We start from the raw sequence: 27,809 nt of genomic DNA on the forward strand, positions 1-27,809 counted from the left end.
GCTGCCCCATGTTAAACACAGGTGATTCTAGCCAGCTCCAAAACAGACCCCGCTGCAGGACAGAGCTGAGCCCATCCACCATGTGTGTGGCAGTTCTCTGAGAATGTATTTAAGAGCAAAAAACACCCCAGGGAGAGAGGAAAGGGAAATAAGAAGTGAGAAACAACAGAGGAGATGCCAAGGCCAGAAGAGGAGGAGCAGCAGCAGCTCCAGGGCAGAGAACAAATCCACACTGCGACCCATGGAGGACCACACGCCAGAGCAGAGGACCATTTCCTGAAGGAACTGTGTCCCCTGGAGAACCCACACTGGAGCAGATTTTTCCCAGAGGACTGCCACCCACGGAGAAGACCTGTGCTGGAACAGGGAAAAAGTGTGAGGAGGAAGGAGTGGTAGAGATTGAGTGTTTTGGACTCACTGCAACCCCCCCATTCCTCACCCCACACTGCTTGGGCCTAGCAAGCAGTGGGTAGAGGGGCCTACAGTGAGGGAGTGAAGTTGAGCTTGGGCTATGGCAGGGAAAGCTGTTTTAGTGTTTGGTTTTTCGTTTCCCGTTAACTTGATCTATTTTAGATCAGCAACAAATTGATTTTCCCCAAGCCAAGAAAATTCTGCCATGACAAGAACCCATAAGCAATCTCCCTGTCTCTTCACGCATGAGCTTTCTCATCCTATTTTTTTCCCCTAATCCTGCTGGATGGGTGGTGAGCAGCTGGGTGGGCATTTGGCTATTAGCCAAGGCTAGTCCACCACAATTCTGCATTATTTAATTCAATGAAAATATCCTTTTCCAAAAGGCTAGGAATTAGAGGAATACATATAAAAAGTAATTATTTTATATTAAAATTAAAGTATTTTGTGTATTAGAATTAAAGTACATTGAGCGTGCTGTAAACCCCAGAAAATTTCATTGACAAATGTGACTTTAACAAAGTTGCAAGTCTACCAAAGCAGAGAAACTTAAAACCTCCAAGGTTTTAGAAGCTTTTGCTATTTTAATTTCTGGAAAAACAAGTCCAAATAAGCTTGTGACCTTCCTTTAAGATGCATTTACTCATGCTGTATGAGGTATCAGTCACATGAGACCCAAAGTGAAATTTAGGTTTGAACTTGTTAACCACTTGCAGCTGAAAACAAGTGCTTTAAAATTAGTCCAAAGAAGAGAAAAAAATGACAAATAACTAATCTAAATGAATTGACATTCTGTATTAACATATTGTTCTGTAGTAACATATACGAACCTATGGACAAGAAAAATTCACTTTGTCCATGCTCTAATCCAAGTCTGATCAACAAGAGTGAACTGTGTTTGCTCAGCCTGGAGAAGAGAAGGCTTTTCTGGGGGGACCTAGTAGTAGCCTTCAATACCTCCAAGAAAGTAATAAAGAAACTGATCCAGACTCTTCAGAGCAGTCTACGCTGAAGCATGAAAAATAATAGGCAGATACTAGAATAAGAGTTACTCCAACTAGATATAAGGAAAAACTTTTCCACTATAGCAACAGTTGCGCAGCACAACAAGCTGCCCGGAAAAGCTGTGCAGTCTCTGGCCTTGGAGACCTGAAACCAGACTTGATAAAGCCCTGAGCAATCCTGTCTGATCTCAAACTGTCCTTCCTTTAAGCAGGAGGTTGGAAAGAGAGAGGCCTCTTGAGGTCTCTAGTCCAAACTGAATTACCTTATGATCCTATGAACAAGCTTCAAATCTTGGATCTACAGTAAGTCCTCTAACTACTTTGATGAAGCAGTAACAAATTAAATGTTGACAGAAGTTGCAATACAATTAGACAGGGCCAGGCCCTTGACATATGGACAAAGATGACCAGGAGACAGGGGCAAGGATTCAAACACAGATGTATTTTGTCTGAATGCATTCGTTCTTTGAATTGTATACCACTAAAACATATGGAGTAAGTTTTGATGTGTGATATGCACCACAGGGAAACACATTAAATGAAAAACAAGAGACAACAGCTAAAGAACTGCACAAGACACCAGTCAGTGATGGCAGGATTCTAGAAATCAAAGCCTGAAGTACAACCTAGCCATGCCTCCAGCACATCTCATGAGAAAAGACACTGCTCCTTTTGAGTTGCTATAGTGGTTAAGTAGGCTTAGCATGAACTATCACTGCCATTAGAATAACAGATATTCTAACACCACATGCCTAAAAAATTTAACCGATTAGTATAAAATATGATTTAATCTCTTCAATCTCCTAAAGGAAAGTGAAATAATGGTATCTTAAAGAGACATTTGAAGTTAGAACTGGTTGTTCTCCTCAGTATTGTCACCATCTCTTACCACATTTAAAACATTTCAGAGATTTGCACATCATTTTGCAAGCATGGATAATTAGGTCTCTTTTAGAAGGCTGTAAGCAATATACTTGCTGCTCTGGAATACTGTCAGGTTCTCTATAGATATAAAAAAAATATAGGACTACTATCTGAACAAGGGCTGGGAAGAGAAAGGCTATGATGAATAATGTTACTGTATCACCAATCAGGATGAGGCTTTAATGTTTTACAGGAATAATAATGAAAGAATCTAAAATTAATAAATGCTATACATAAAAATAAAAGCAATTCCTGGAATAAAAAAGTTAACAGCTCATTTGAAATTTCAATTTCATGCTAAAGAAATTTTTTTTTTCCCAACAAAAGTAAAGAAAAATGATCTTACCTTATCTAGCCTTTTTTGCCAGCTTTCTTCACGTTTTACCATGAGTTCAATACAATGAGAGAGCGTAGCAAGGATTCCAGCAGTGGTTGCCTTGAAAGTTATAGCTTCTCCTTTAAAGTCTATGCCATTAATTCCTTTGGGTGTCACATGAGGAAACACTAAAAACAAACATGAATCATTCACTGATAGCTGCCTTTCACTCAAACAAGCATTCTACATGTATGCTTTATATTACAACTGTTTGAAGAAAACAGACAGGCTGGAAAGTTAATTTAAAAATAAAAATCAAAAGTGCTAATAAATTTCAGCTATCCACAGGATAAGGAAAGAGATTCAAAAGGAGGAACACATCCCTTCAGCTTCATCTTGCTATACTGTATTTCAAGTCTGCTTGTAATGGTGTATTACTCTGCAAATCATGTGGGTGGAGGGAGTGGTAATACTTTGTAACAATAGCAGTTTGACAGCTTGAAGTGCGGCCTAATTAACACAGAGCAACCTTAAAACGTATCTGATACAGCATTAAGAAAGGAACAATTTCAAAAATGCAATCAAACCCAAAATGTAACATTCAAGGTTACTTTAGGCAGGTAATTACAGATTTAAAAACCTCAAAGAAAGAAGGTATGATATAAAAGTATCACATGTGTTGAATTATCCAAGAACTGTGGGTTTTGCAGTTCCAACAACTACTTCATGCTGTCAACCAAGCCATCTGTTGCTAAGGCTATTTAAACAAGTCATTTAAAATGTGTGACAAAAAAAGTACCTATTATATGTCAAACTCGTATGTAGGTTGACATAATAACAAATCAAACACTACACGTTAATGTCAGAAAATATTAGAAAGCAGAAGTAACACTCATGTTGAAGCTGACAGAGCCCATCAAGTTAAAGTAACTCCTGCTATGCCGTGGGGCAAGCTAATGACTTATCACCTAGCTGGATATTGCTTTTGCCCCCCAATCTGTCAGTTTGTCAACATGCCACTGTTATGGTTTAAAAAGTACAAATAAATATTTATGCAAGTTTAACCAGTATCTGTCTGCAAGGGCAAAGCAGAGCTTTCAAGCAGTTCAGTTCTTGTAGGGAAGAGAAATGCAGTTGCTGTTCTCTAATGGTAGAGCACAGTATCTACACTTCTGGAGCAGAAAGCAGTCATCACATGATCTCAAGCAATGGATTAAGTCTCTAGAGTTTTTATACACCCTCCTCTCAGAAGGAATCAAACTATTTTTCAAAGAGATGATCACAGGCTACAGACCAATTCAAATATCCCAATAAGCATACATACTACAGTAGAATACGGCTTATTTTTTGTTTCATGTTAATCAAGAATACTCCCTAAAAGGTAAAGATGATGGGGGCTGGACAAAAAGAAAAAAGAAAGAAAAGTCTGTTTCAGAAATAATAATGAGCAGAGCAACTCTCCCTCCCCCTAACAGCTGCAGAGGGAACACGGAGGAGGCTGAGACTGAAAGTGGTATAAGCTGGCAAGGAGGCGATGCAGTGGATTCACTGAGCATAATGAAAATTACACAAGAGCTTCACCCATACTATTTCATAACTGAAAAACACAGTTTATACTAATAATCTGTCCTGTTGGTGTAGACTGTGTTCATGTGCACAGCTATTACACTTACAGATGTGATTTTTCTCTCTTAATTATGCAACATGCTAGACATGCTGAAGAAACTATCATTGGCTACAACACTATAAAATAATTTCAGAAATCTCTATGTTAGATTGTAAGGGAGATACATCAATGCAGCCTCATTTCCTGGAAAAAACCCCAGCTTTTATTCCTGGATATCTTTGGGTCTCAGCTACAGCTCATTAATACTTCCATACAGTTTCAGTCATCATATATTCTAAGTCATTCTTTAATGACTAGTCTCAAAGTAGCAGTGATACATGCAGAGCTTGCAGTTTTAAAGTAAGCGTCCATAGTTTCTTTTAGCCATTATACTTCCAGGCAAAGCCAAACTTGTTGCAAAAAGATGCAACACCTGTTTCTTTGCAGAGATGGTCACTCAAGAGATTCCTTACAACAGACAGGAGTATTCCAATTCATTCCTAATCATAGGAGACATTTGCCTTCCTGGAATATGTCAGAAGATGGTATCAAGCCTTGTCTCAGTAACAGTTGAGCTTCAGCACATTAGAAGTATTTGTCAGGAGATTTTTTTATTTGGAGAGCCTGTTCTTTTTTTATGCCTTTTTTCATGTTAGCTACAAACTAAGCATTTCAAAATGAAATCTGGCATCAGGAGATCTGTATGGTTCAAAGTAAAGGCTGATAGGAAAGTGTTCTTAACCACTGCAACTGCTCTTCTAGCTGGGTGATCAGACTGCATGCAGCCAACTGGAAAAAGCAGCAGGATGTTTTTTCTCCTACTTTAACTTCAATTTCAACATCTTCCAAGTGTTTTCTTTTGAATTATCCTGTCTTTTAAGCATCTTGCTTTGTTTCTGATTTGTTTTCTCTTGCCTTTCATAGAAAGGATTCTTCATATCATGCTTTAGCCTTCAATAGCTCTTTAGCCCTTCTCTCCTACACATCTGTGTCTGTTAGGATAGGTCAAGTTTTCCCTTCTTGTTCCTAAGATTCTGTTTGTAACACTTTCTCAGATGTCCCAAACATCATGTGTTTGATCAATCGAGTTCCTAGTGAAACAGAAAATTATTTTAATACTACTGCTGTTGATCTTCTGTGAATAGCAGTAGGATCAACATGATTGGTTTTCCTCTAAGAACAACCCCATTATTCAGCAATGTGTTGGTGAATATCATCCATTCAAAGCAAAACATTCCAGCATAAATCCCACTGTGTTTTACATCAAATTTCTCTCCTTCAGCCTCTGTACATTTCCATCTTTATAGTTCCACTACAAAACTACCTTCCATCTTCAAAGAGGTTCCTTAAGCAGGTTTCCCCTGCTCTTCCTACTCTCACATAATTTAAATCCAAATACACTCATTTTCCTGAGCCAATGGATGGGAACACTCCCTTATCAAGATTCTACATTCTCAGAATGTAAGATCCTAATGGGTAAATATGCATCAGCCAGACTCCCTGTTGGTGTTTTATACAAATGATCATTGTTTCAGTTAGCAGATTTTTTTAATTGGAAAGTGAGCAAAACTTTTAAATACCTTCATAGTACTCTTCCTAGCTCTTCACTCAAAGGTCCTAGAGGACACAGAAAAGAAAAAGGCTCCCTATCCAAAATATCTTCATAGTAAACAAATCTCTACAGTCACATTAACTTTCTCCTCCCACTCAGGGAAGGTGCAGAAGGGAACAAATTTCAAAAGACAAGGTGAATATGGTCCCTTAAGTCAGTCTTAAATCTAACAATTTGAGCATTAGATTGGTGCACTAGTGGTTTGAACAGTAGGCTTAAACATTCTAAGAGGTTGAACCCATGCTTCTCACTTCCTGGAGCACTGACTGCAGAACAGCTCCAGAATAAATGGACAACCACTTCTGAGCTACAGTTAAAAAGATTGTTCCAGCCCCTCCAGGACTGCACAGAGATTTCAAGAAGTGAACCTGAAGTTTGAGAAACCAAAGAATCTTAACAGCTGCTCTGAGGCTAAGCTTTAGAAAAGGGTGAATTGAAGACATATCTTTCATTATCAGTTAGTCCGAGTAGTTTTCTGCCCAATACATGGGCATGTCTGTCTCAATCTAAGATATCTACTTCCCCTACTGCATCACTTATGATTTAGGATTCCACTTTAGAGCAGAGACTCTAATTTTTCATTTCTAATCAAGCTTTGCAGCACTCAGCTATTGAATATTTAATGAATTTAGCCCTTAGAAATCAAACTAAGGCAGATAAAAACTAAAATGGAGATGAACCTTTCCATAGAAATCATTGACAGAAAGTAGATGGAGTCAAGAATCATAACAACTGGAATTAGAAGTGCTGCAAAAATCAAGGGGTTGCAGAAATTATTTTCTATAGCGAGATATAGTAAGTGAGTTTATATACAGGTACCCGTAATACACAGCAATTTCTTAGCATGTAAGTTTCCAAAGACTTGATACAGAACTTTTTACAAGAGGAATATCGGTATCAAATTGCTGTTAAACAGGTGACTAAAAGAAAGAAGTCATTTTGCATTTAAATATTCAAAGATGACCAGATGTACTAAAAATATAGACCTTCCTAATGACATTCCCCGTATTATCTGTGTATATATAGCAGATACAACAGAAAAATGCAGATATGAATAAATGTTCTAAACGTAAATTAAGCTGAAACTCCTACATAAACCTACAAAAATTAAGTTTGACAAAGACACCTCTTTCAAAATGAATCATATAGTAAAATTAAATTCTCACTTCACTTTTTTTAAAGAAGACCTTTTCAGTTTTCTCGTATTTGTTCTGACTTAACAGTCCCCCAAAAATGTACACAATAAGGTTAGTGGAACTGTGCACCAGCTTACAGGTGAGCATTGCAAACTTGCTGATCTTTGCTGATAACAGGCAAGAAAGATTTATTCAAAACTTCAGAGTGATATGCTACTTAACCTCTGAAATCAGCATTAGGATTAATCCTCTAGTAGAGAAAACACTTTATATAATTGAAAAAAATCTACTTATTTGATGAATTCTGAAAGTATCCTGAGAGCTCCTTCCATTTCCTTTCCTCTTTCCTCATAACAGTTTTGGCTATACTCTATGAAGAGCACCTAAATACAGCCAGGAAAGATGTAACATGGGGACAACAGCCATTTAAAAAGAAAACAGAAGACACAGAAAATGCTTATTTTGCCCATATGTTTTCCAGGTTCTTGATGAAAGTGTTCACATTTTTAAAAACACTTTTGATGAGTGCTTTGGGAAATTGCATCAGATTTGAAACTGGAAGTAGTGCCACTTCAAAGTTTTGTGAATCAAAGTCTTAAGAAATACCTTAGGACTAACTGAATTGTCTACATCTAGGGAATGTAAACACTAAAATATTTCAGTCAGGAAACAAGAGAAAGTCTAAGAAGAACGCAAATATATTTTAAATGCATACACAACTTCTGCCAGGCCAGAAGTATGAGATTTCTAGAACAGTAAGACTTGTATGAGTTCTTCACATTTACTGCATGGATGCAGTGAGTGCAATAACTAGACCATTTAAGGCAAAAATAAAAATCAGAATTCTGTTCATCATAACAACGGAAAATACAGCAAAAAAGTGCTAAAATAACCATGAGTGAGAATCAGTAACAGTGTTGACTTAACTATTACATAGCCATAGAACTTGGAAAAGCCATACTGGGACATACCTAATTGGAAAAGCATTGTGCTCCACCATATTCCTGTTAAAGCAGGTAACACTTGCAAGAAAAAACTGCAATTACCTATTACAAATCTCAGTTCCCATTGTCTGAATGATGCAGCTGTTTCAACAGAATTTTGTAGTGAAAATGGCTTTGGACACAGAATAGGAAATTCCAGCTTGACAAGCTTGCATCAATACTTTTGTGAATTAAGAATACCTCAGAGAATCGTGAAAAGCAGCTAATGAATGATAACATGAATAAGAACTTCCTGTCGCATACATTTAAATAACTGTTCTTGCCATCTTCTTAGAAAAGAGCATAAAAATCCATCCTGTATCAGGCTTATCATACCATTCATATGAATTTTCAGTGAAAAAGTTGGGACACTTACATTTTTCCTTACTGCTGTTACTGTTATGTAAAAAATCCCCATCAGAACGCATTGTAGGGAAATCATCTTCATCATCTTCCACCACTAAATTTGAGAGAGAGTGTGTTATGGGAGTGAGAAAGCTTTTCCAATTCTTTAGTGTGCAAGAAAGGATTAAGAGCATCTTCATGGCTAAGCAGCATTTAAGATTTTTTTCCTATAAAATGTCATGAACCACACACCCCCACCCCTGCCCCCCTTTTTTTGACCACCATCAACATTAGTGTCAGAAATCATCAGGAGACTAACATTTGCTCAGTGTTGAAGCTTAGCACTTGATTCTATGGTAAGAACAACATTATTCTGGTGTTACAACTGGGATAAGCAGGGAGCACAATTCAGCAACTATCTACCCTTCTACACTAGAAAGTTTGCACAGAAGTGGAATTGTACTTGTCTACTGTTTTCTTACTACCAAAAGTTTCAGGCTGCCAGAACAAACTCAGGGATGAATATAAATGCATGGATACAAGAACAAGCTGTGCTATGAGAAGAGCAATTCAGATATGTGTAGACATCCACACCCACGTCTACTAGGGCCTCCAGTGCGCACTTAGTGCCAGCCAATACATCTTAGGAACATTCATTACAGCAGCACCTTTGCCTTTTTAAAATAAAGTATTGATTCTAATGAAACTAATATCCTATTGGCTTTTCAAAATAACAGGTAGGAGACATGGCAATAAACTAACTTGAAATTCTTATGAGGGTAAAGAATTATTTTTCTATAACGTTGAATGCTTAAAAGAGCATTTCTTTGCTACAGTTGACAGCTACAGGTTAATAGTAAAATTAAGCAGATTTTTACGGTAATCCAACTTCTGAAGTGAAAATAGTTAACACTGTTTAGGCAGAAATATCTAAGATTGATCCCTATACTAAAGAGTAAATGTAAGATACATTATTTTATTTATACGGCATCAAGTGCTATAGTAACTATTTTGAGGGCTACTACTGCATAAAAAGCTACATTCTACAGAGATAATAGTTTTCAGTTACAATTTTACCTTTATCCCTCTCCAGTTCATCTTTGGAAACTGCATCTGCACAGGCATCAAAGTACTTCTGTAAAGTATCAACTTGTCTACACAAGATGTCTCTAAATGTTTCCATTTCTGCAAGCTTCTCACGTAAGCTATGACCCTTCTGAAAACATAAGAGAAAAAAGCCTGAAACACTTCTACAAACTCAGGAATAGTTCAACGCATAAATAAAAGCTGGACTTCTGCAGCTATGAAGAACAAATTCCAGTACACTAAGGACATTTTATATATCAGCAGCTATGAAATACTGTTAGTGTTAGAAGAAGGTAAGACACTGTATACAAGTGTTCCTTACTCATTTTGTTCGCTGGTCTCAATTTTTCGTCTTGACTGCATCTGCTACTTTAGAGCATTCAAAGGCTTATTAAAAATGCAACCTTGCATGCTACCAACTTTATGCCTGTTTGCCTGAAAACAGTCAGCTCTAGTTTAAGATATTTGTTCCAATCCTTACTCCCTTTTCTTGAGTTGCTGCTCTTCCCAGAAGTACAGCCCATCCAAGTTCCTATGTTAAATATTTATATGCATAAGACAAGGAAAGTCATCATCTGTCTATCAGTATTAATCAAATTTATTAAGTCATAGAATCAGCATTCATTTTTAGAGGCCCTGATATTCTGAGGAGTGAACTAGGAAAGGTTAATAAATGCTCCTGCAGGCTTGGTTTTCTTGCCATTGGAAGATGACACCACAGTTTAAAAGGGACAACTGCACAGAGGCATGAAAGAGCTTCCTGTGTTATCTATTTATCATATGATGAATTTCTAACACTTATAGTAAACCAAATACTTTGTATTTTTTCTACAGTTGTGTGAATAAGACTTCACACAAGATATTTCTTTCCCAGTTGCATGTGTTATTTACACACTAATACTAAGAAAATGTTATTCACTAACCTTGAACGAAGAGGTGGATGTCGCAGAGTATCCACTTGCTCCAGAAACAAGAGACACCATGGAGCCATGGCGTCGTAAACTTGACTCTGATCCATAGCCAGATTCAGTCTAAAAAACAAACCACACACAAAACTAGAGTGCTGAGGCTTTTAATAAAAAAGAAATCATGAAAGCAAGATTAATGTCATTTCCTCTGAAACCAGTCCATTTGTTTTCTTGTCAGGAAGCAGCAGGGGCTTAACTCAAATTGTGCCTGCATATTTAAGGTGTTGATGCAGCATCTGTAAAGTAATATGAATCTATTTTTTGTTATCATAATGATCTGTAAAAAATTAGTTATCTATTAGTTATCTATTACCTATTATGTGCCCCCAAATGAACAAGGCAACATATATTTAAGGGTTCAAAGAAGGGACAATGTTCCATTATTTTGGTTTATGTAATCCCTGTGAAGCAATTTTCACACAGCATTCAAAAACCTGTAGTACTCCACAATTAATCAGGGGATTAACATGGTTCAGTCAATCCTTCCAATCATTCAAACAGTGCCATTTCATTTTTAAAAGCAACAAAACAGAGATCATAGAAAAGCAGACAATTACTGCTATCAAGGGGTTTTTTTCACTCGTTCCAGGCTTCATTAGCAAAATTCTTAATACTAGACTGAAATTATTTTTTACAATGAACAAAAGTCTACATGAAACAAGGTGAGATAATAAAAGCAAAGGGGAGAAGACAACAATAATAACTAATTAAATACTGAAAAAAAGGAAGAAAAACACCTCTTGATTAAAATAACATTAAAAAGATCTAGAAGTTTTAGTTTCCCTCACAAATCAAACATAAGCAGATACTGAGGAATTGGAAGAAAAATATTTCCCTTCAGCTTAATGTAAATGGCCTGTGCATGGCAAAGGAGAAGAAAAAACCCTGAAAGAGAATGTAAGAAATAAACAGATGGTTCAGAGTAATATTAAAAATACTGTTAATAGATGAGTTTGATCAAGTAGACAGTGACAACATTGTGAAGGACTTTTGACAGAAATAAGAAACTCTGCAGTAGCATAGAAATTCAGATGGGGCAGGGAGAAAGGGAGAACAGGAGACAAAAATTATATAGAACAAACAAGAAGCAATGATGAAGTTCTAGCTTTTGTACTTTTTATGGAAAAATTGGAAACTGCATAGCCTTTGGGAAAGCAGGAAAGTGCTCATAAATTAGGATGCAAATGAACTGAAAGAGCATAAAAAGCAAAGAGAAAGGACAAAGTTGTTTAAAGTCTTGGTTAAACCAGGAGTATTTGGACAATACTGCAATGTATGGGACAAAGTATGTATGTTTGCGTTACAAAGGAACAGTGGCAGAGAAATGCAGTTTTAGAGAAATGAAGGTATGACTGAAGAAAAATGTGAGCCCCGAAGTTGTCAACACAATTCCTGAATGAACATGACTGAATGAGATTATCCAGCAAAATCAAGCAAGAAGGAGCCAAGAGCCAATTTCTGTTTGGCCCATTTAAAGAATGAAGTAGAAGACAAGAAAGCATTGAAGAAACAGAAGAGAAACAGGATGAGTAGAAAGTAGAAGTGGATTTGAAAAATTAATATGACCAAAAAATGCAGGTGTAGTTAGAAAAAGGTACTCTAAAAGTCTTGGTGGAAGAAGGCTAAGTGATCAGCAAATTAAAAAAAGGCACTTGTAAATTCAAAAGATTTAATAAGGGACATCTTAAGTTCATTGCTTCATTTACCAAAAAATTAGAAATACTGCAACTTATCTGAACTAGCACAAATAGAAGTTTATGTTTAACAAAAGAGTGAAATGACAGAACACAAGACAGTTTCCTTAAGTCATACTATAAGGATGTATTAATAATCTAGTAATTTCAGCTATAAATTATGCATTTAACCCTACTTTATACTGAGCAAGAGTCCTAGAAAAACAGCTACATAAGTGTAGCAGCCAAAGTGCTAAAAGCTCCATTTTTTAAGAACTAGTCCTACTATGCGTTTTAAAGCTTGGCTTTAAAACATCTATTGGAATAGGCTTTTTGTTAAAAACATTCACATTGGTTACATGGGGCTTCTTTAGAATCTCAGTTCAAGTGTCAAGCAGTATATATACCTGGCTTTGGTAATATATTTGGGATATTGGACCACATTTTGAACTGCAGTGCAATTCAGTGCAAAGCGTATACCTTAATCTACTGGGTTGTAATTTTAAGTATAATAGAAATCAAATAATGAAGCTTTGAATAGTTTTTTTGAAAATACTCAAGTAAGAGCTTTTGCCTCTTTTTATGGACTAAGTCCTCCAAAGGCTTGACAAGTAAATACAAAGTAGGTAAGGGAATAAAAGGATTTTTAAAAGGACAAGTAAGAGGCTTGGGCATACAATTACTTAGTTTCCGAAGTGTTCAATGAGTATAAACCTCAGAAGAGCATTTTATAACAGTCACACGACACTGAAGCATGAAACATTTCTTTTAAGATTTCTTCTAAATGCAAATCTAAAAAAAACCTTCACTGTTTTACTAGCAACTTCAGTGTTTATTTAATCATATGCTACAAATATTAAGATGACTCTGTGCTTTTACTACAGTCAGTTTGACAGTGGGGACTCATTCTATTTTCTCTATAAGTTGTACACACTAGAAAGAAGGTAAAACTTCGTTACAATAGGATATGACTTAATGAACAGATCAATTTAAAAATGTAGCCCAAATATCCATTGCATTGAGGTCAGAGCATTTTAACTAAGGAAGGCAAATGTCTTCCGATTGCTTTTTCCTTTTAAGTGAGAAAGAGACACCTATGCAAAACCTGGATTTAAGCTTAGGAAGTGAAGTTTCTGAATTTCTCTATTTGAAGATTTAATCAAAGTCACATCTTAGTAGTACTACTCTAGAACTTACAGTACTAGATGCAATCTTAGAAGATCTGGTGACTTATATTCTACATTTTAACTAAAACCTTTTCTTCCAATATTCCGCATTCAGTCAATGCTCAGTTAATTTAGTTCACAAAATAAAAGCCAAGAGTGAGAGAAAAAAACCAACTTCTTTCCATATAATATGTAAGCTTCATTTTGTTAAGGTAAGTTTTCAGCAGTACATTTATTTGACTGATATTTATGCTTGTGATTAATAACGCCACTAAACAGTTTATCGACACTTCAGAACTGTATAAAAGACAGAACACTCAGCTATTGGCTGTATACAGTTAGCAGCTTGCAAACCCTACCAATAAAAAGGTGCTGCATAAAAAGCATTAGGCAGTTTTATCTATTTGCAACCAAGAAGCAATTTCAGCAGATGGAACAAGAGACTGAACAGCACACAACATGAATCCAAAGCACGTGCATTCACCAATCATCTTCACAGAACTGTCTCAGACAATTACATTTTAGTAGCCAAAAGGAAAAACTAAAATAACATTAAGAATACTTGTTTGTCAGAAGAAATGGAAGATAAGTATTCCTTTATAACTGATGCAGAGACAAGCCATCCAGCTCACTGCAAACACATGCAAGCAGCTTAACACAAACAATGAAAGCATGCATCATGCAAAGCCCCACCATTCTACTACTGCAACATCTAAATGAGAGCAGGTCACTGCCGCATTTATGTCTTGCAAAGCAGATCATCATTAACTATTCACTGCAGAAATTCTCAATTACATTGAGAAGAGGAATGTTGACGCAGGCTTCTTCTGTTTACCATCTTTGATTTCACAAGATCAAAATCGGAAAAGCAGGTAGAGTCCATATGATAGAAGCTAACAGTCTCTGCTTGAAAACAAAATAACTTGCAGAAGTTGTATCAATTCATACGATCAAGCACTAATGCGAAATTACCGTGCTCAGTATATAGATGCAGTTCTTTGTAACTCCATGCATACATCATAGCTTCAAAGCTACACTAAAACTGGCATTTGTTAGTACATTGCAACACCTTCAGCTTTCTAAGGCGGTGCAAAAAATCCATTAATCCTTTTATTATGATAGATGAGAGGAAAGAGCCACATGATCCAAAGCTTCATGTGATTCTTTACTGGAGCAGGTGCTGGTATCAGCAACAAGGCAGCACATCAGAAAAGCTGCTTTCAGTAAAATAGCTAAGTATTCGCAGAATCATATTGCAGACCTCCATTATGGCTCACACTGATCCGTCAGTTAAGGATTTCCTAAAGTGGGTCAATAATACTCTCAAGCAAAGCACAGACCCACAGGAAAGCTCCCCCATGTAAAAAAAAAAAAAAAAAAAAAAATCAAATAAAGAAAATTATTCTCCCATGTCTTCAAGGAATTATTTTGATTATGTCTCAATTTAGTTCCTGTCAAGTACTTCAATGTATGTCTGTCCACCAAGGCAGATATTCTCAGTTAGCATTATAAATTATTTATTATTTTACATAACACAAGCAGCAGGCAGCTCCTCCCTCTAAGGCATATGGCTCACCCTAGGAGGTGGTGAAACAGACATTAAGATACAGTGACTCTAATCACGTTCTCTGCAGTATTTGTGAAAAATCCTACTAAAACATCCAAGAGATCAAAGCACAATATCTTATGAAAAACAAGAATGTGGAAAGAAGTACAGATGTAAAATGAAAGAGCTAGAAGGTACTATGAAAGACTTGGTGAAAACTAAGCAGACAAGCTCTGTAAAACACTTATGTTCCAAGAGCAATTTTTAGGCTTTGCAGCAAATGCTTCAAAACATACTTGAAGAAAGAAGGGTTACTGCTAGGGTGGACCAAGGAAGGGCTACCTAGGGATGGCTGCAGACAGTAAGAACACCACAGACACTACAGGTAGGGCAGTCCAGGATGCATTTCTGAGGATTGAAGTTAAAGATCCCATTAACATGTACGTCTGATTTTTCAACTGTTTCATAGCCCCTGACAGTGGAAATTTAAGGTTTCAGAAACAGGGTAGTTATTATCAGGAAGGCAGAGATAGGAATTTCACAATCCAGGTCACAGCAGCTGGATGATGATTCCCCTGCCAACAACCCTCTCCCAAGCACAATGCAGGAGACTACTTAGCAAAAAAACTTCTAGAACGACCCTTCTTTGCAACTGCAAAAATGGGTAAAGAAATGTAGACATATCTTTCCTCTGGCAGTGGCAAATGTTGCTATTCCATAGTGAGTAAGCATACCATGTGCACAGGAGGAAAAAACCCCAGGAATTCTGAGTTGAAAAGTAAGTATAAGACAACTGGAAAAAAACCAGAAACTACAGCAATATAGCCTTAAGATTATTGTAACTGCTATAGTCACTTGTCCCATCTAAGAAACAATTATCTTTTGGGTCTTTACTTCTCAAAATTGATATACTTTTGGTAAGTCACCATGTGTTGCCTGCAGACAACAAGCCTCTTTAACAGCTGCATGACTGAGATGGGTTAACCCTGGCTGGACACGAGGTGCCCACCAAAGCCTTTCTATCACTCCCCCTCCTCAGCTGGACAGGGGAGAGAAAATATAACAAAGAGCTTGTGGGTCAAGATAAGGACAGGAGAGATCACTCACGAATTACCATCATGGGCAAAACGGACTCAGCTTGGGGAAAATTAACTCAATTTATTACAAATCAACTGGAGTAGGGTAATGAGAAGTAAAACCAAATCTCAGAACACCTTCCCTCCACCCCTCCCTTCTTCCCAGACACAACTTCACTCCCAGATTCTCTCCCAAGCCCCGCCAGTGGCACAGGGGCATGGGGATGGGGTTACAGCCACTTCAGCACGTTATTTTCTGCCGCTTCATCCTCCTCAGGGGGAAGACTCATCACACTCTTCCCGTGCTCCAGCATGGGGTCCCACCCACGGGAGACAGTCCTCCACGAACTTCTCCAACGTGGGCCATTCCCATGGGCTGCAGTTCTTCACAAACTGCTCCAGCATGGGTCCTTTCCACAGTGTGCAGTCCTTCAGGAGCACACTGTTCCAGTGCGGGTCCCCCACGGGGTCACAAGTCCTGCCAGAAAACCTGCTCCATGGGCTCCTCTCTCACAGATCCGCAGGTCCTGCCAGGAGCCTGCTCCAGCACGGGGTTCCCACAGGGTCACAGCCTCCTTCAGGAACCCACCTGCTCTGGCGTGGGGTCCTCCATGGGCTGCAGGTGGAGATCTGCTCCACCGTGGACCTCCCTGGACTGCAGGGGGACAGCCTGCCTCACCGTGGTCTTCACCACGGGCTGCAGGGGAATCTCTGTTCCAGCACCTGGAGCATCTCCTCCCCTCCTTCTTCACTGACCTTGGTGTCCGCAGGGTTGTTTCTCTTACATGTTCTTACTCCTCTCTCCAGCTGCCATTTCCATCTGTCCTAACTTTTTTTTTTCCTTCTTAAAAATGTTATCACAGAGACGTTACCACTATTGCTGATGGGCTCGGCCTTGGCTGGCGGTGGGTCCGTCTTAGAGCCGGCTGGTATGGGCTTGCTCTTTCTCGAACACAGGGGAAGCTTCCAGCAGCTTCTTACAGAAGCCACCCCTGTAGCCCCCCCGCCACTACCAAAACCTTGCCACACAAAGCCAATACAATGACCTAGAGTAGTACATGGGCTCATAAGTCCTAGAACCACATACTGATTTTTAAAGGGAAAGGGATGAGAAGCAGTATCAACACAGAAGATTGCAGAGAGAAGAGAATACACATTGACAAAGAGGCAACTGAAAGCAAATGACTGGACTTTGATAATCTTTATCCACATAGTTCATATCCATGCTTAATTACATGGAGGTGTACTGTTTTTCCATTAATTTCCTTAACTGTTAATGTACACAGGAAAACTGTTCACCTTAACTGTTAATGTACACAAGAAAACTGTTCACCAAATATTGTTCAATATCTATAAATACTAAGATTCCATAAAAGCTAAAGAGGGAGAGGCAGGTACTCCAAAAACAGAATGAAGAACAGCCAGGATCCTGAGCAGGAAGACACCCAAGAGGCCACAGAGAAGGTGAGCAACAGAATGCCTTTACCATCCTGCTCCTCAGGCTTGGAAACCACTATGTCAAAGTGCAATTTTACAGAATGAAACTCTTCCCTGAGCAAAAGTACCAAAACCCAAGCTGACAATAACTGCATCCCTCTGTATACTGACATAGTAATAAAACTAAAGCAGCTTGTACTGCTGGGCCATGAGGCTAAAGCAGACTGGGAGAGGGCTACATTTGTCCCTTCTATGAATCTGGGCTGTCAGGAGAGGGACAAGTAAGATCTGTAGAGCTACAAAGGAACAAGAAATCTCTTTCTGCTATTAAACACTGTCAGGAAAAGCGCTGATATTCTGGCCTCAGCTCCCTATTAACTGAAGTACATGTTCTTATTTGCTGTAATGCTTTGAAAGCTAAGAGGGAATACTCATAGACTTTAAAGAACAAGTTCATTCAAGTACATACCGTTTGATCTTGGTTTAAGGATAGTCCTTGTGCAACTCTGCTTTTAAAAATAAGAATAGTTCTGATCCCAATTGAAAGCACTTGCTGTATTGTTCTTTTTAGAAGTTATACAAAATTATGTAATAGTTCAATTGCATTTAATAGTTCTATTAAATATTATTACAGAAAAGTTATGTATAAAGCTCGAAAGGGAGAGTTTCCAGGGATGGGGCAAAAGTGCTAGCCTGCAGATGAGCCAGGAGGCAGCAGGGGAAGCTGGAGCAGGAGCCCAAGAACCTGCCTCTGAGCCCTCTTCCACAATGCACCCACTGGGTAGAGAGGAAGCCTGCACGCTGCCAGGGCAGAGCACTTGGGAATAACCCAGCTCGCAGCCACAGCTGTCGTGACTGAACTGCATGCCGTGTTCACAGCTAACAGACATTTTGGTAAAATCTTACCCTTCAAAGTGGCAGAGAAGGAATGGTCACCTCTTACTCCACTTGTGTGTTTGGTTTTAACCTATTTAAGGTAGTGAAGTATTATATTAATATCGCTTCTGTGTAGAAGTGGAAAAAAAAATCACATCCACAGTCAGCGCTACACTGAAGAATCTTGGGCTCAAAACCATAATTGGACTTTAATGGAGAGACCATGGTTAAGCAGCAAAGTTTTTTTTCACCTTTGCGGAAAGTTACTTGTTGCAAATCCCTCCAGTCAGTTTTGGTCCTGGACTTGAAAAGCCTACACTTTACTTATTCAGAAGAATCATTTTTATAACAAGAAACCCTAGAATTGAAAGTACAGGTGCAGGCAAGGTTCTTACTTGCACAGGAACAAATGAACTACAAAAAGCTTTACAGCAATATGGAACAAATCCATCAGCAGGCTTACCAATGAGCAGAAAAACTATCAAAGCAAATGCTTCTGCAAAACACACAGATCATTGAATCTCATGTTCACCTAGTACAGTTAAAAGTTACCTTGTCACTACTACATGTGGCAACAGATTTATTTTTTTCTCTCTACTCAACCCTCAGACTTTCATCTAGCCATCAGAATAGAAATCTCTGTGAAATGCTTGGCATACCCCCAGTATGCAATAGGTAGCAAGCACTGGAGGATGAAGACATTTGGAATTGTCAAAGATGGAAAAGTCCATATTATGTTTGACAGAGGACTGAAGAAAAATTGATTTTACACCCAAAGGAAAACCACGAGAACACATTCAGTTTAAACTGCAGTCTTACAGCACTAATTTGTGAAAAGCCAGGGAAAAAGAGGCCTTTACTTTCAACACAGTGCTTGTTTGCATCTCACACCCTATCAAATCTAACACATTCTTCTTGACATTTAAAACCTATTCCCTATTCTTCTTATTTCCTTCTTGCTGTAGCCCTTGTTTTTATCATGTCTCAACACCCACCTCCCTCAAAACCAATGGAGGCTCACTGCACCCATTACACAAGTGAACAAAGAAGGTTGCATGAAATAACGGACTCTGCAGGGCATGCATCTTTTTGTCATGTTCCTGATACAGCTTCAGATTCCTGAAGTTGTCCAGGATAGAAGTTTCATAAAAACAGTCCTCCTATTTGTGTCAAAATTATGTTTGTTTAGAAGCGAAGCCCAGCCTGGTTTAAAAGGTCTTAATGCACAGAATCCTGCCATCAGTAGAAGCTTTACACCCATTTCCAACCATCCATCAATTTGGCAACATAGAGATTCCATGCCTTAAGCTCAAACTAATTACGCAATATTTCTGTCCAAAGGTGTTTTTTTTTTTTTTACAAAAGCTTAACACACTAGATAGAAAGTATCAATTATAAAGTTCTGAAAGGATAACTATATAAACAAAAAGAACTGTTCTATGTAACATGCAGAAAAGAGCTTACATGATAAGAAACATTTGCAAGATCTTAAGTCAAACACGTGATACACAATGGACATACCAATGTTTTTAAAAAGTTAAATGAAAACATGAACTGATTTACAAAGACTACCACTACCCAGTTCTATAGTTCTCATGTTAGTGGGTCAAGAACAAGTCTAACATGATAAAAGCAAAATGCTAAAGTGATAAATTATCTTAATGCTTCAAATGTTTAGACATTAGACCTAGTCTCAGATACAGAAAGGCAGAGATATGCATACAGTGCAGTTCCCACCTCAAAAAACTTTAGAAGCAAACTGAGATTATGCTAAGTCCTCTGTGTGACTGAGTTTCAAGTAAAAGGCACATTTGGATATCCAAAAGGATAAAAATTCAAATAATTTCCAAAAGCTTGTTGAATCACTAACCTGAAGCATGAGAGTATGGCTTCCCATCACAAGATATCATAATACACTGCATTCTAACAGGTCAGGACTGGGCAAATTAAGTTTCCATACACCCCATATTACTTGTGTTAGTTTATTTATGTAGAAGCATTTGAAAAGATACCAGTTCATGTGTTTAACCTCCCCAAGTCAATATCCTGTGTGACCACTAGAGGGAAATAGCAAAAAGGAAACAGACACGTCTAAAGGTTACTATTGGTCAAAGCCCAACAGTAACCCTTACACTGTTTCTGCTTCAGTCCCGGTGCATATAAACCTCCTTTCCTTGGCAGACAATTAAGAACAGAGCAGTTTTACCTTTAGCCTTTATAATTACATTTGAGACATTGCTAAGCAAGGATAAAGTTTTCCGCATAGTATGCAAGAAGTAACAATGACATCTATTGCTGAAAGAATGACAGTGAATTAGAAGTTTTAATAGTTTAATGAAATTATTCTAAAGTCATACCTCTCAGCCAGTTTGAAACAGCGAACCCACACCACTTTAACTTCCAGTTAAGACTGGACAAAGTAAGTAGCACCAAATTAAACACTCCGACAAATGTTTAGGCACAGATTTCTTAAAAATTCATCTAACATGAAGTAGTTAGGCTCAATATAATTCAGCTTTAAAAAAAGAACACTTACTACATGACAAACAGAAAACTGGGCACCGCTGTCTCAAGTACCATGTCTGAGTAGAAGTCTTTTCTTCACATTCAACTGCTCTGCCATTAGTCTGCAGCTGTCGAACATACAGCTCATCATGAAAAGGACTTTTATATACCAGCCAGATGAACAGGCACAGGATTTCTTCATGTACAGAGTGTGCAATAAGTAGGTTCTCACCCAACTAGTTTTCCCTGTATGCATATGCACTTTGAGAAGCATCAGAAGAAACAAAGTTCTAGTTAAACCCTTCCAAACCCTAGAGAATAGCGTACTACTGACAAAACAAGCAATTTAGTAGCCTATTCTAACTCAGACTTCTAGTAACTAAACAATCTAATTTCATGACAGCACCAGTGTGTTTTGTACAAGCTGTAGGAGCACTTTCTTCAAGAACTTGTGCCTTAACTGCACACTGTACTATGAAAAGTCCAGGCAACTGCAGAAACACAGTCAATATGTATGTCCTCAGAATAAATTATTTTGTAGACCCTTATTATTCTCTACACACTGCTAAAGTCCAATGCCACTGTTGGCTCCCTTACGGCAGTATATCCCTGAAAAATTCATCATGAGAAAGCCACCCATGTGTTAAGATCCCACAAACTGCATGAAACACTGATGCTATTTGCCTGCAGACACCGGAGCGTGCGTATGAGGGAGCGATGTAAGACTTAACGCAAATAGCTATATTCTTGCTGTTACCTGCTTTGAATTGCAACACATTAAAAGCTGACTTCACTCCATTGCTAAGTGAGGGGAAGAAGACTCCTACCTGATGGTGGGCAAGACAAGATGTTCCCTGCCCATTCGGCATGGCCGTGATAAAATGCATATTCTACCACCAGATCTTCAAATTCTGATAGATCTGCATGTAGTCCAGTTTAGGCATGACAAAGTAGCAGTCATATAAATGGCAGAAAAGTGAAGCTTTTATCTATATGCAAAAGCACTCCAGTCTCAAAGCAGCTCCACAGTCTAGGATAGTAAAGGAAAACTTTGCGGACTGCCTGTGTATCACAGGGGTCTAAAAAAATAAAACCTTTCTTGAAGCATTTTATATTAAGACACTATAAATCAATGAGGCTGGCAGAAAACCTTTCCAGCCAGGTGACACACAAGTTTTGCTTCTGACTGCAGCCTCAGGTCACACCTTACAGACTTCCTTTTCATATAACCAAGCCCAAACACATAACAGAGCATGTTTTTACTCCAGGTGCATCACTTGTCTACTCACATGGATATAATATATGATATATGGATATAAGAGAGGCTATGTATGACTGGTACTGTCAGCCAAACACTTGTGATCTGTTAAAGACAAGCATCTAGCAGGCACGATGGCCTCTTTTCAAGAATTAAAACACAAACCAGCTCAGTAAGTCCCTGAAGATGAATCAGAAACACTTGCACAAACCTTAAGTCCTATGTGTTGTTTGATTACATTATGAGAAGTGTAGTCTAAATAGCTGTTGCTTATCTTTGCACTTCCTTTTTACATTTCAAAACAGCAGGTTTACCCAACAGATTTCCTCAAACTTACTAATACCACTAAATACATGAAATAGATATTTTCTGCTTAACCTCGTTTAGCATTATTTGTAGGCAGGTAGAAACAAGAATGTAAATAAGTAGAAGCTGTACCTTCAAACAGTGCAAGAATGAAGCAAAACTTCAAGGAGACAGAATTTAACCAGATCTTTTATTTACAAAGTCTGAAAACCAGCAAATTGAGGCAATAAAACTTCACTTAGTTACAAAAGGATCATTTCAAGACAGGAATGAGGAATCTTTTTGCTGTGAAGTAGAAAACATTATAACATGAGCAAGGAAGAATTGAACTGCTATAAAAGAAATGTGGTTTTATCACAGAAACAGAATGACTAGGTTGCAATTGCTATTTCCACCTCCTGCTCAGAGCATGTCCGATTAGATACCCAGGCCTCCACCCCATAAAGATGCATTCTACAGAGAATTATAATATCTGTTTTCAAAGCCAAAGTGATTGTTATGAAACATAACTGGAAGACACGTTTAAAGAAAGATTGGGCTGGTCAAAATGAAACAATCTCCATAGCTTATAATCAACCAAGTGTATTGGGCTGATATGGACCAAAAGCTTTAGTTCAGCTTTAAACAGTCTTAATTGCAACTACTTTATTAATAAAGCTGCAACTTATAGCTGCTGTTTGAACACAAGCCCAAGAGTAGCAAAAGGGTACCAAGACAGACCAAGAACTATTTGTTTCTGCCCTGAAAGGGAAGTTTCAACAGTTTGGAATTGACAGCACTTATGTTTGCTACAGCATATGCTTGTGTAGTCAACTGAAACTGCTGATTCACTGGCCTTCCCCTAAAGTCTTCTTTCAGGAAATACAGTTTCCAGCAATAAGTGCACTTAGCAAATTTAGTAACATTAAATGCCAAGCAATTTCACATATTAAAAAGTTCCTGCTGATAACAATGCTAAAATAATGGAATGTGTGAGACGTACCCAAGCTTAGTGTTACCCCTTGAAAGAGCATATTTGATTCAATTTTAAAGAAAGACACTTTTGTTATTTCCAGTAAAGGACTAATCACTTGAGTAATCCATCTAATTTCCCCCTGAAAGCACAGCTTCTCCACAACACCTATGAGTTTCACTACCAGCATCATAACATACATCAGGGCAAGTAGTTCTTATCAGCTGAGCTATATTTGCTTGCTTAAATCAGCAATTTTAAGGTAATACATAAATCCCCTCAAGTTATTTTATTTACTATTACCAGTGGGAGAAAGATGGACACCTCTTTCTTTACCCTCCCCCCAAACATTTTCTGATGCCTGTGTTCATACCAATATAGGACATTTAAATACTAGCAGTTAAATACTGAACCTTTCTTCCTCCCCTCCTATTTAAAATAGGTATGCTCGAGACACCAGAACTTTGATTCCTCTGCAGTAAGTCTATTCGTGTAAGAATATTCATTCTATTCAGTAAGTCTAGATGACACTAAAGTGATAGCAAATGCATATTTTCAGGCATTACCTGTTTTCAGAGAGAAAAAAGGATCTTTCTGTTGTCCTACAGTAGAAATTGTATTAGAAGAATTACCTTAAGAGCTTCCAATAATGGCAAGTGGACATTGAATTAAAAAAGCAGAAGATGCCCTGAGTCTTGTTGTGTTTTTAAAACAATTCCCTTAGGTCTTTTGATGCATGTTAGCTCCTGCAGCTGTTCTTTTCAGTAGCTGGGGGGGGTGGGAGGGGACAGGATGGGGGCAGCAGTTTGGGTGGTGGTGTGTGTCTGTCTCCAAACAGCCAAAAAGTTACCTCCGTTGAATGTTACTGAACATGTATCATTGCTGCTTCTGCACCCCACCCATGTGGCTGAGCAGCATCTACTCCCTATGGCTAGGGTGTAACTCCGGTCTGTTAATATCAGCTCACTGAGTTTCACTGTAATGAAATCTCACTAAAGAAAAACCACCCCCTACAAAGTCTTTTTAGAAAGAAAAAAGACTGCATTTGGTAGATGGGCATACAGACGATCCAAGATTTTTTCTATTAAACTGTTAATGCACAGTACTGTTTGAGATGAGTAATAATACTGAGTAAACAGCATGCAGATCCATTTGGCAAGTGTCAACTTTTAACCGTTTAGCCACTCACTACTTCCACATTGCAGCTCTGTACTTTCTGTTCTTGATACCAAGAGCTCACCCTGATTTGAAGGGGCATTTACCACCGAAGTCAAGCTTGACACAGGTCTCAATGAAAAATACTGTTTTCAGGGACACCATGCAGAAACGTGCTGCCACTCTGCCACCAGCAGCTCAACTCCTAGAACTACTGTGTGTCATTCTGCCAGTTACAAACAATGATATTCCCCTTATTTCTACTAAAAGAAAGTATACACTATCAAAATGATATACCATTGTTGTTTTCACAAAGTGAATTAATAACACCGAGTTTACTACCAGAATCCCATTTGTTTACAGAAATGAGCCTAGTTACTTACTGCATAGCCAGCTGGTAGCTAGTTGAGTCTGATAGCTTAGTTCCAGTCACCTCAAGACTCAGCATTAGACTTGGAACCAAGTTTACTTTAGCCTTGTACATCACCCTTCATTAAATAGCATTACAAAAATAATGACTGAAATACTCTTATGCCTTAGCAATAGTGTCACAAATCTTTCATGTTATTTGATACCAAATTAAGCACTTTTCGAAATGTTTGCTTTCACATGGTATTGCACCCACACGGCAATGCTCTGCTAATTTGCATTTTGGCCTATAATTTTCAGGCATTCTTTAGCTATTTCAGAACACCCTGGTTCACCAGTCTGGCAATACAGTGATGAAAAATTACTTTAACCTTTATGTGAATTTGAATCTTCAGTCACTTCGTATATTTAGCTAATTTAAGGGAAAGATAGGAGAAAAACACCTCAACTAAGTTCACTACTTTTTGGGGGTAGGAGTTTGAAAGAAGTAGAGTTCAAGACCTCTACTAAGATTATGAAGACTACCTGTTAATGCTCTGACTAGATGGAGGAGAAACCATTTTAATTAGGAACATATGGCAGACAGTGATCACAGCTTTCAGGGACACAAAGATGTAAGATTATCTTAAGTGTACATACCTACACAGCTTCAGACTCAGATAAGCAGCTCCCAACAGAACAACAAGCAAGCTCAGCTATCAACAGGATACTGCTAAATGATCTAGCCTTTCTTCACCCAGCCAGTCTCCATACTTTATAAAGTACTAGAAGAAGCACACCACTTAAGAAACTGAACCCAACCCAAGCAGCACAAAGAATTATTTCTGGAAAGACACCAAAACCAAAGACAGCAGAGCTGGAAAGACTGAAGTTGACGGACCAGCAGCAAAAACTTCACACTTTTGTACACTGGAGAAAAACAAAGTCCAACATCTACGTATAGGAAGTATTGTACTGCGCAAGTACAGGACAGGTAAAAATCTGCAGATAGTTCTAGAGATAAACCAGGTTTAGTGGTTCTAAAGCTGAATAAGTAAAAAAATCATGGCGTTGCACAACAGGGTAGTCTACAAGACCCACAAAATAATCCTAGATTCTATATAACATTTGTGGGATCCTCAGCAGGAATACTGAGACCAATTTTGGTGCTGTACCTCAAAAAAGATGAGGACTGAGTTTGGAAGAGAGCCCTACAAGTTATCAGTTGTAAAAGACGTCCACATGTACAACTGAGGAATGCGGAGCTGTTCTAACAGAAAAAGACAGTAAGTCTTCAAGTGTTGCAAAGACAAAGGGAATAACCTCTCCAGACTGACTGTAAGGTTTACCTGTGTAAAGAAACACTTTCCACTTCAGTGAAAAAGTAAATCTTGTTTAGTCATACTACACAGCACGCATTCGTTTTATTTGTTAGAAGTTACACGCTGTGGGAGTCCATGTTCTCTACAGGTAAACCCAGACATTTTCCTCACAGCACAGGACTAACAACATTTAAGCCAGTTTCTCTAACCCTAGGTTAGAAATTCCATACTCCACTTTCAAACCACAGTAAAGACATGGAGTCACTCCAATTTTTTACTGAAGAGAACAACTTTTCAAAAGCATCGATACCTTGGTGCTCATGCAGAGAAATGTAGAAACTTAGTCTGATCTTCAGTTCTTCAGCAATATCCATTGCCACTAGATCCATCTAAGAAAAGGTGATCAGCCATCCTAGATGTGCCTATCTCTTAGGGCAGGAGTACAGAGAAGCTTCCTAATGATACACAACCTTACAACAAGATATTTTACAGATAAATATCTGTTCAGTGCATTTAATGAAACATTTAAGTAGCAGAAAGGACTCCAGGTTACATATGAATTATTTTCTCATTTGCCTCACTGATGGTCTTAACACTGTTTTAGACTTCCCTCCTCCAGTACCGGTGGAATAAGCAATTTAGAAGCTGTACTTGAAACATTTCATCTAGTAAGCATTCAGGAACCTCAATACAAGAAAAGGCTAATGCAATGATTAAAAAAGCAGCAAATCCTAACAGTTTTTATGCTTGAACATTAGATATTTAAAATTTCTCAGCTACCAGCTACTCATTGGTGTTGCTAAGCAGAAAGTTCTTTTAAGTCTGCTCATATTCAAAATTAATATAAAATTCATTTTAAATCAGTGTTTTCTCTGTTTGGAGCACAATGAAACACAGTCACAAAGTTTCAGTCCATCTTTCATACTCTAAAGAAACAACCTTGTGACATGCTACAGTAAGTCTCACAAACATACTTTTGTTAGCAAACAGCTTAAGCAGCCTACCAGAACTATCTACCCACTCAGTAAGCAACAAAGAGCTTCAAAAACAGACAAAAAAAAGTACTTTATATAGCAGTAGACTCAAGTTAATCAAAGTGACTGCTTAGTAAAGAAAATAATTTCCTTTCAATTTTATTCAAATTATTATGTGTCAGTTCAAGAACCTAGTTCTCAAACAAAAACGATTTTAATCTGGCAACAATAGCTTGCCAAGGAACTTTTGCTTGAGTTTTGGTAACCTGACCAGGAAAAGTTCCTTCAGAAAATTTCAGAGTAAGTAGATAAAAATCTAAACTTTTCAGTGAAATAGGATATTTTGCCTCATAAATCCCATCTTCTCCTACTCTCAATCAAGTGTTTAGATATAAAACTTCCACAAGAGCTGAAGAAAATTAAAGGATAGGTGAAAAGTCACTTAAAACTAAGGATCACTGAAGTTTTGTTCACACAATTTCAAATGAAAAAATGGGATTAACTTCCAGACTCCAAGAAAATCTATTTTTCAGATTCTAACAATGTTATTAAGAAGCAGTACATTTTTCCTACAAAGTTCCATATAAATTATAGGATATAGGACTAACCACTCAATTTGGAAAATATAGAAACAAGACATTTGGAGACACATTCTTTCAGAAACATTAACAATAACCAGTCTGAAAACTGGATTTGGACATTTCTGTTTTATGTTTAATTACATCAAACACCTATTTATGTGCATACAGCACTTTTCCAATGCTTCTGGTGATAAGATTCCTATGTATTTTAGTAGGAACAGATGCACTCCATACCTACAACAC

General features: G+C 37.9%; 1 protein-coding gene across 2 annotated transcripts in view; it reads right to left on the reverse strand.

Moving 5' to 3' along the window:
* The window catches only part of CERT1 (ceramide transporter 1), a 75,488-nt gene that overhangs the window by 19,798 nt on the left and 27,881 nt on the right, over positions 1-27,809 (reverse strand). For both annotated transcript variants that reach the window (XM_049794561.1, XM_049794560.1), the window contains exons 4-7: positions 10,347-10,454; positions 9,415-9,553; positions 8,369-8,452; positions 2,686-2,843 (exon numbers count right to left, since the gene is read on the reverse strand). In XM_049794561.1, coding sequence (XP_049650518.1) covers positions 2,686-2,843; positions 8,369-8,452; positions 9,415-9,553; positions 10,347-10,454 — 489 coding nt within the window. The remainder of the gene's footprint in view (positions 1-2,685; positions 2,844-8,368; positions 8,453-9,414; positions 9,554-10,346; positions 10,455-27,809) is intronic.

Source organism: Accipiter gentilis, chromosome Z (assembly GCF_929443795.1).
Source record: "Accipiter gentilis chromosome Z, bAccGen1.1, whole genome shotgun sequence".
Classification (NCBI taxonomy): Eukaryota; Metazoa; Chordata; class Aves; order Accipitriformes; family Accipitridae; genus Astur; species Astur gentilis.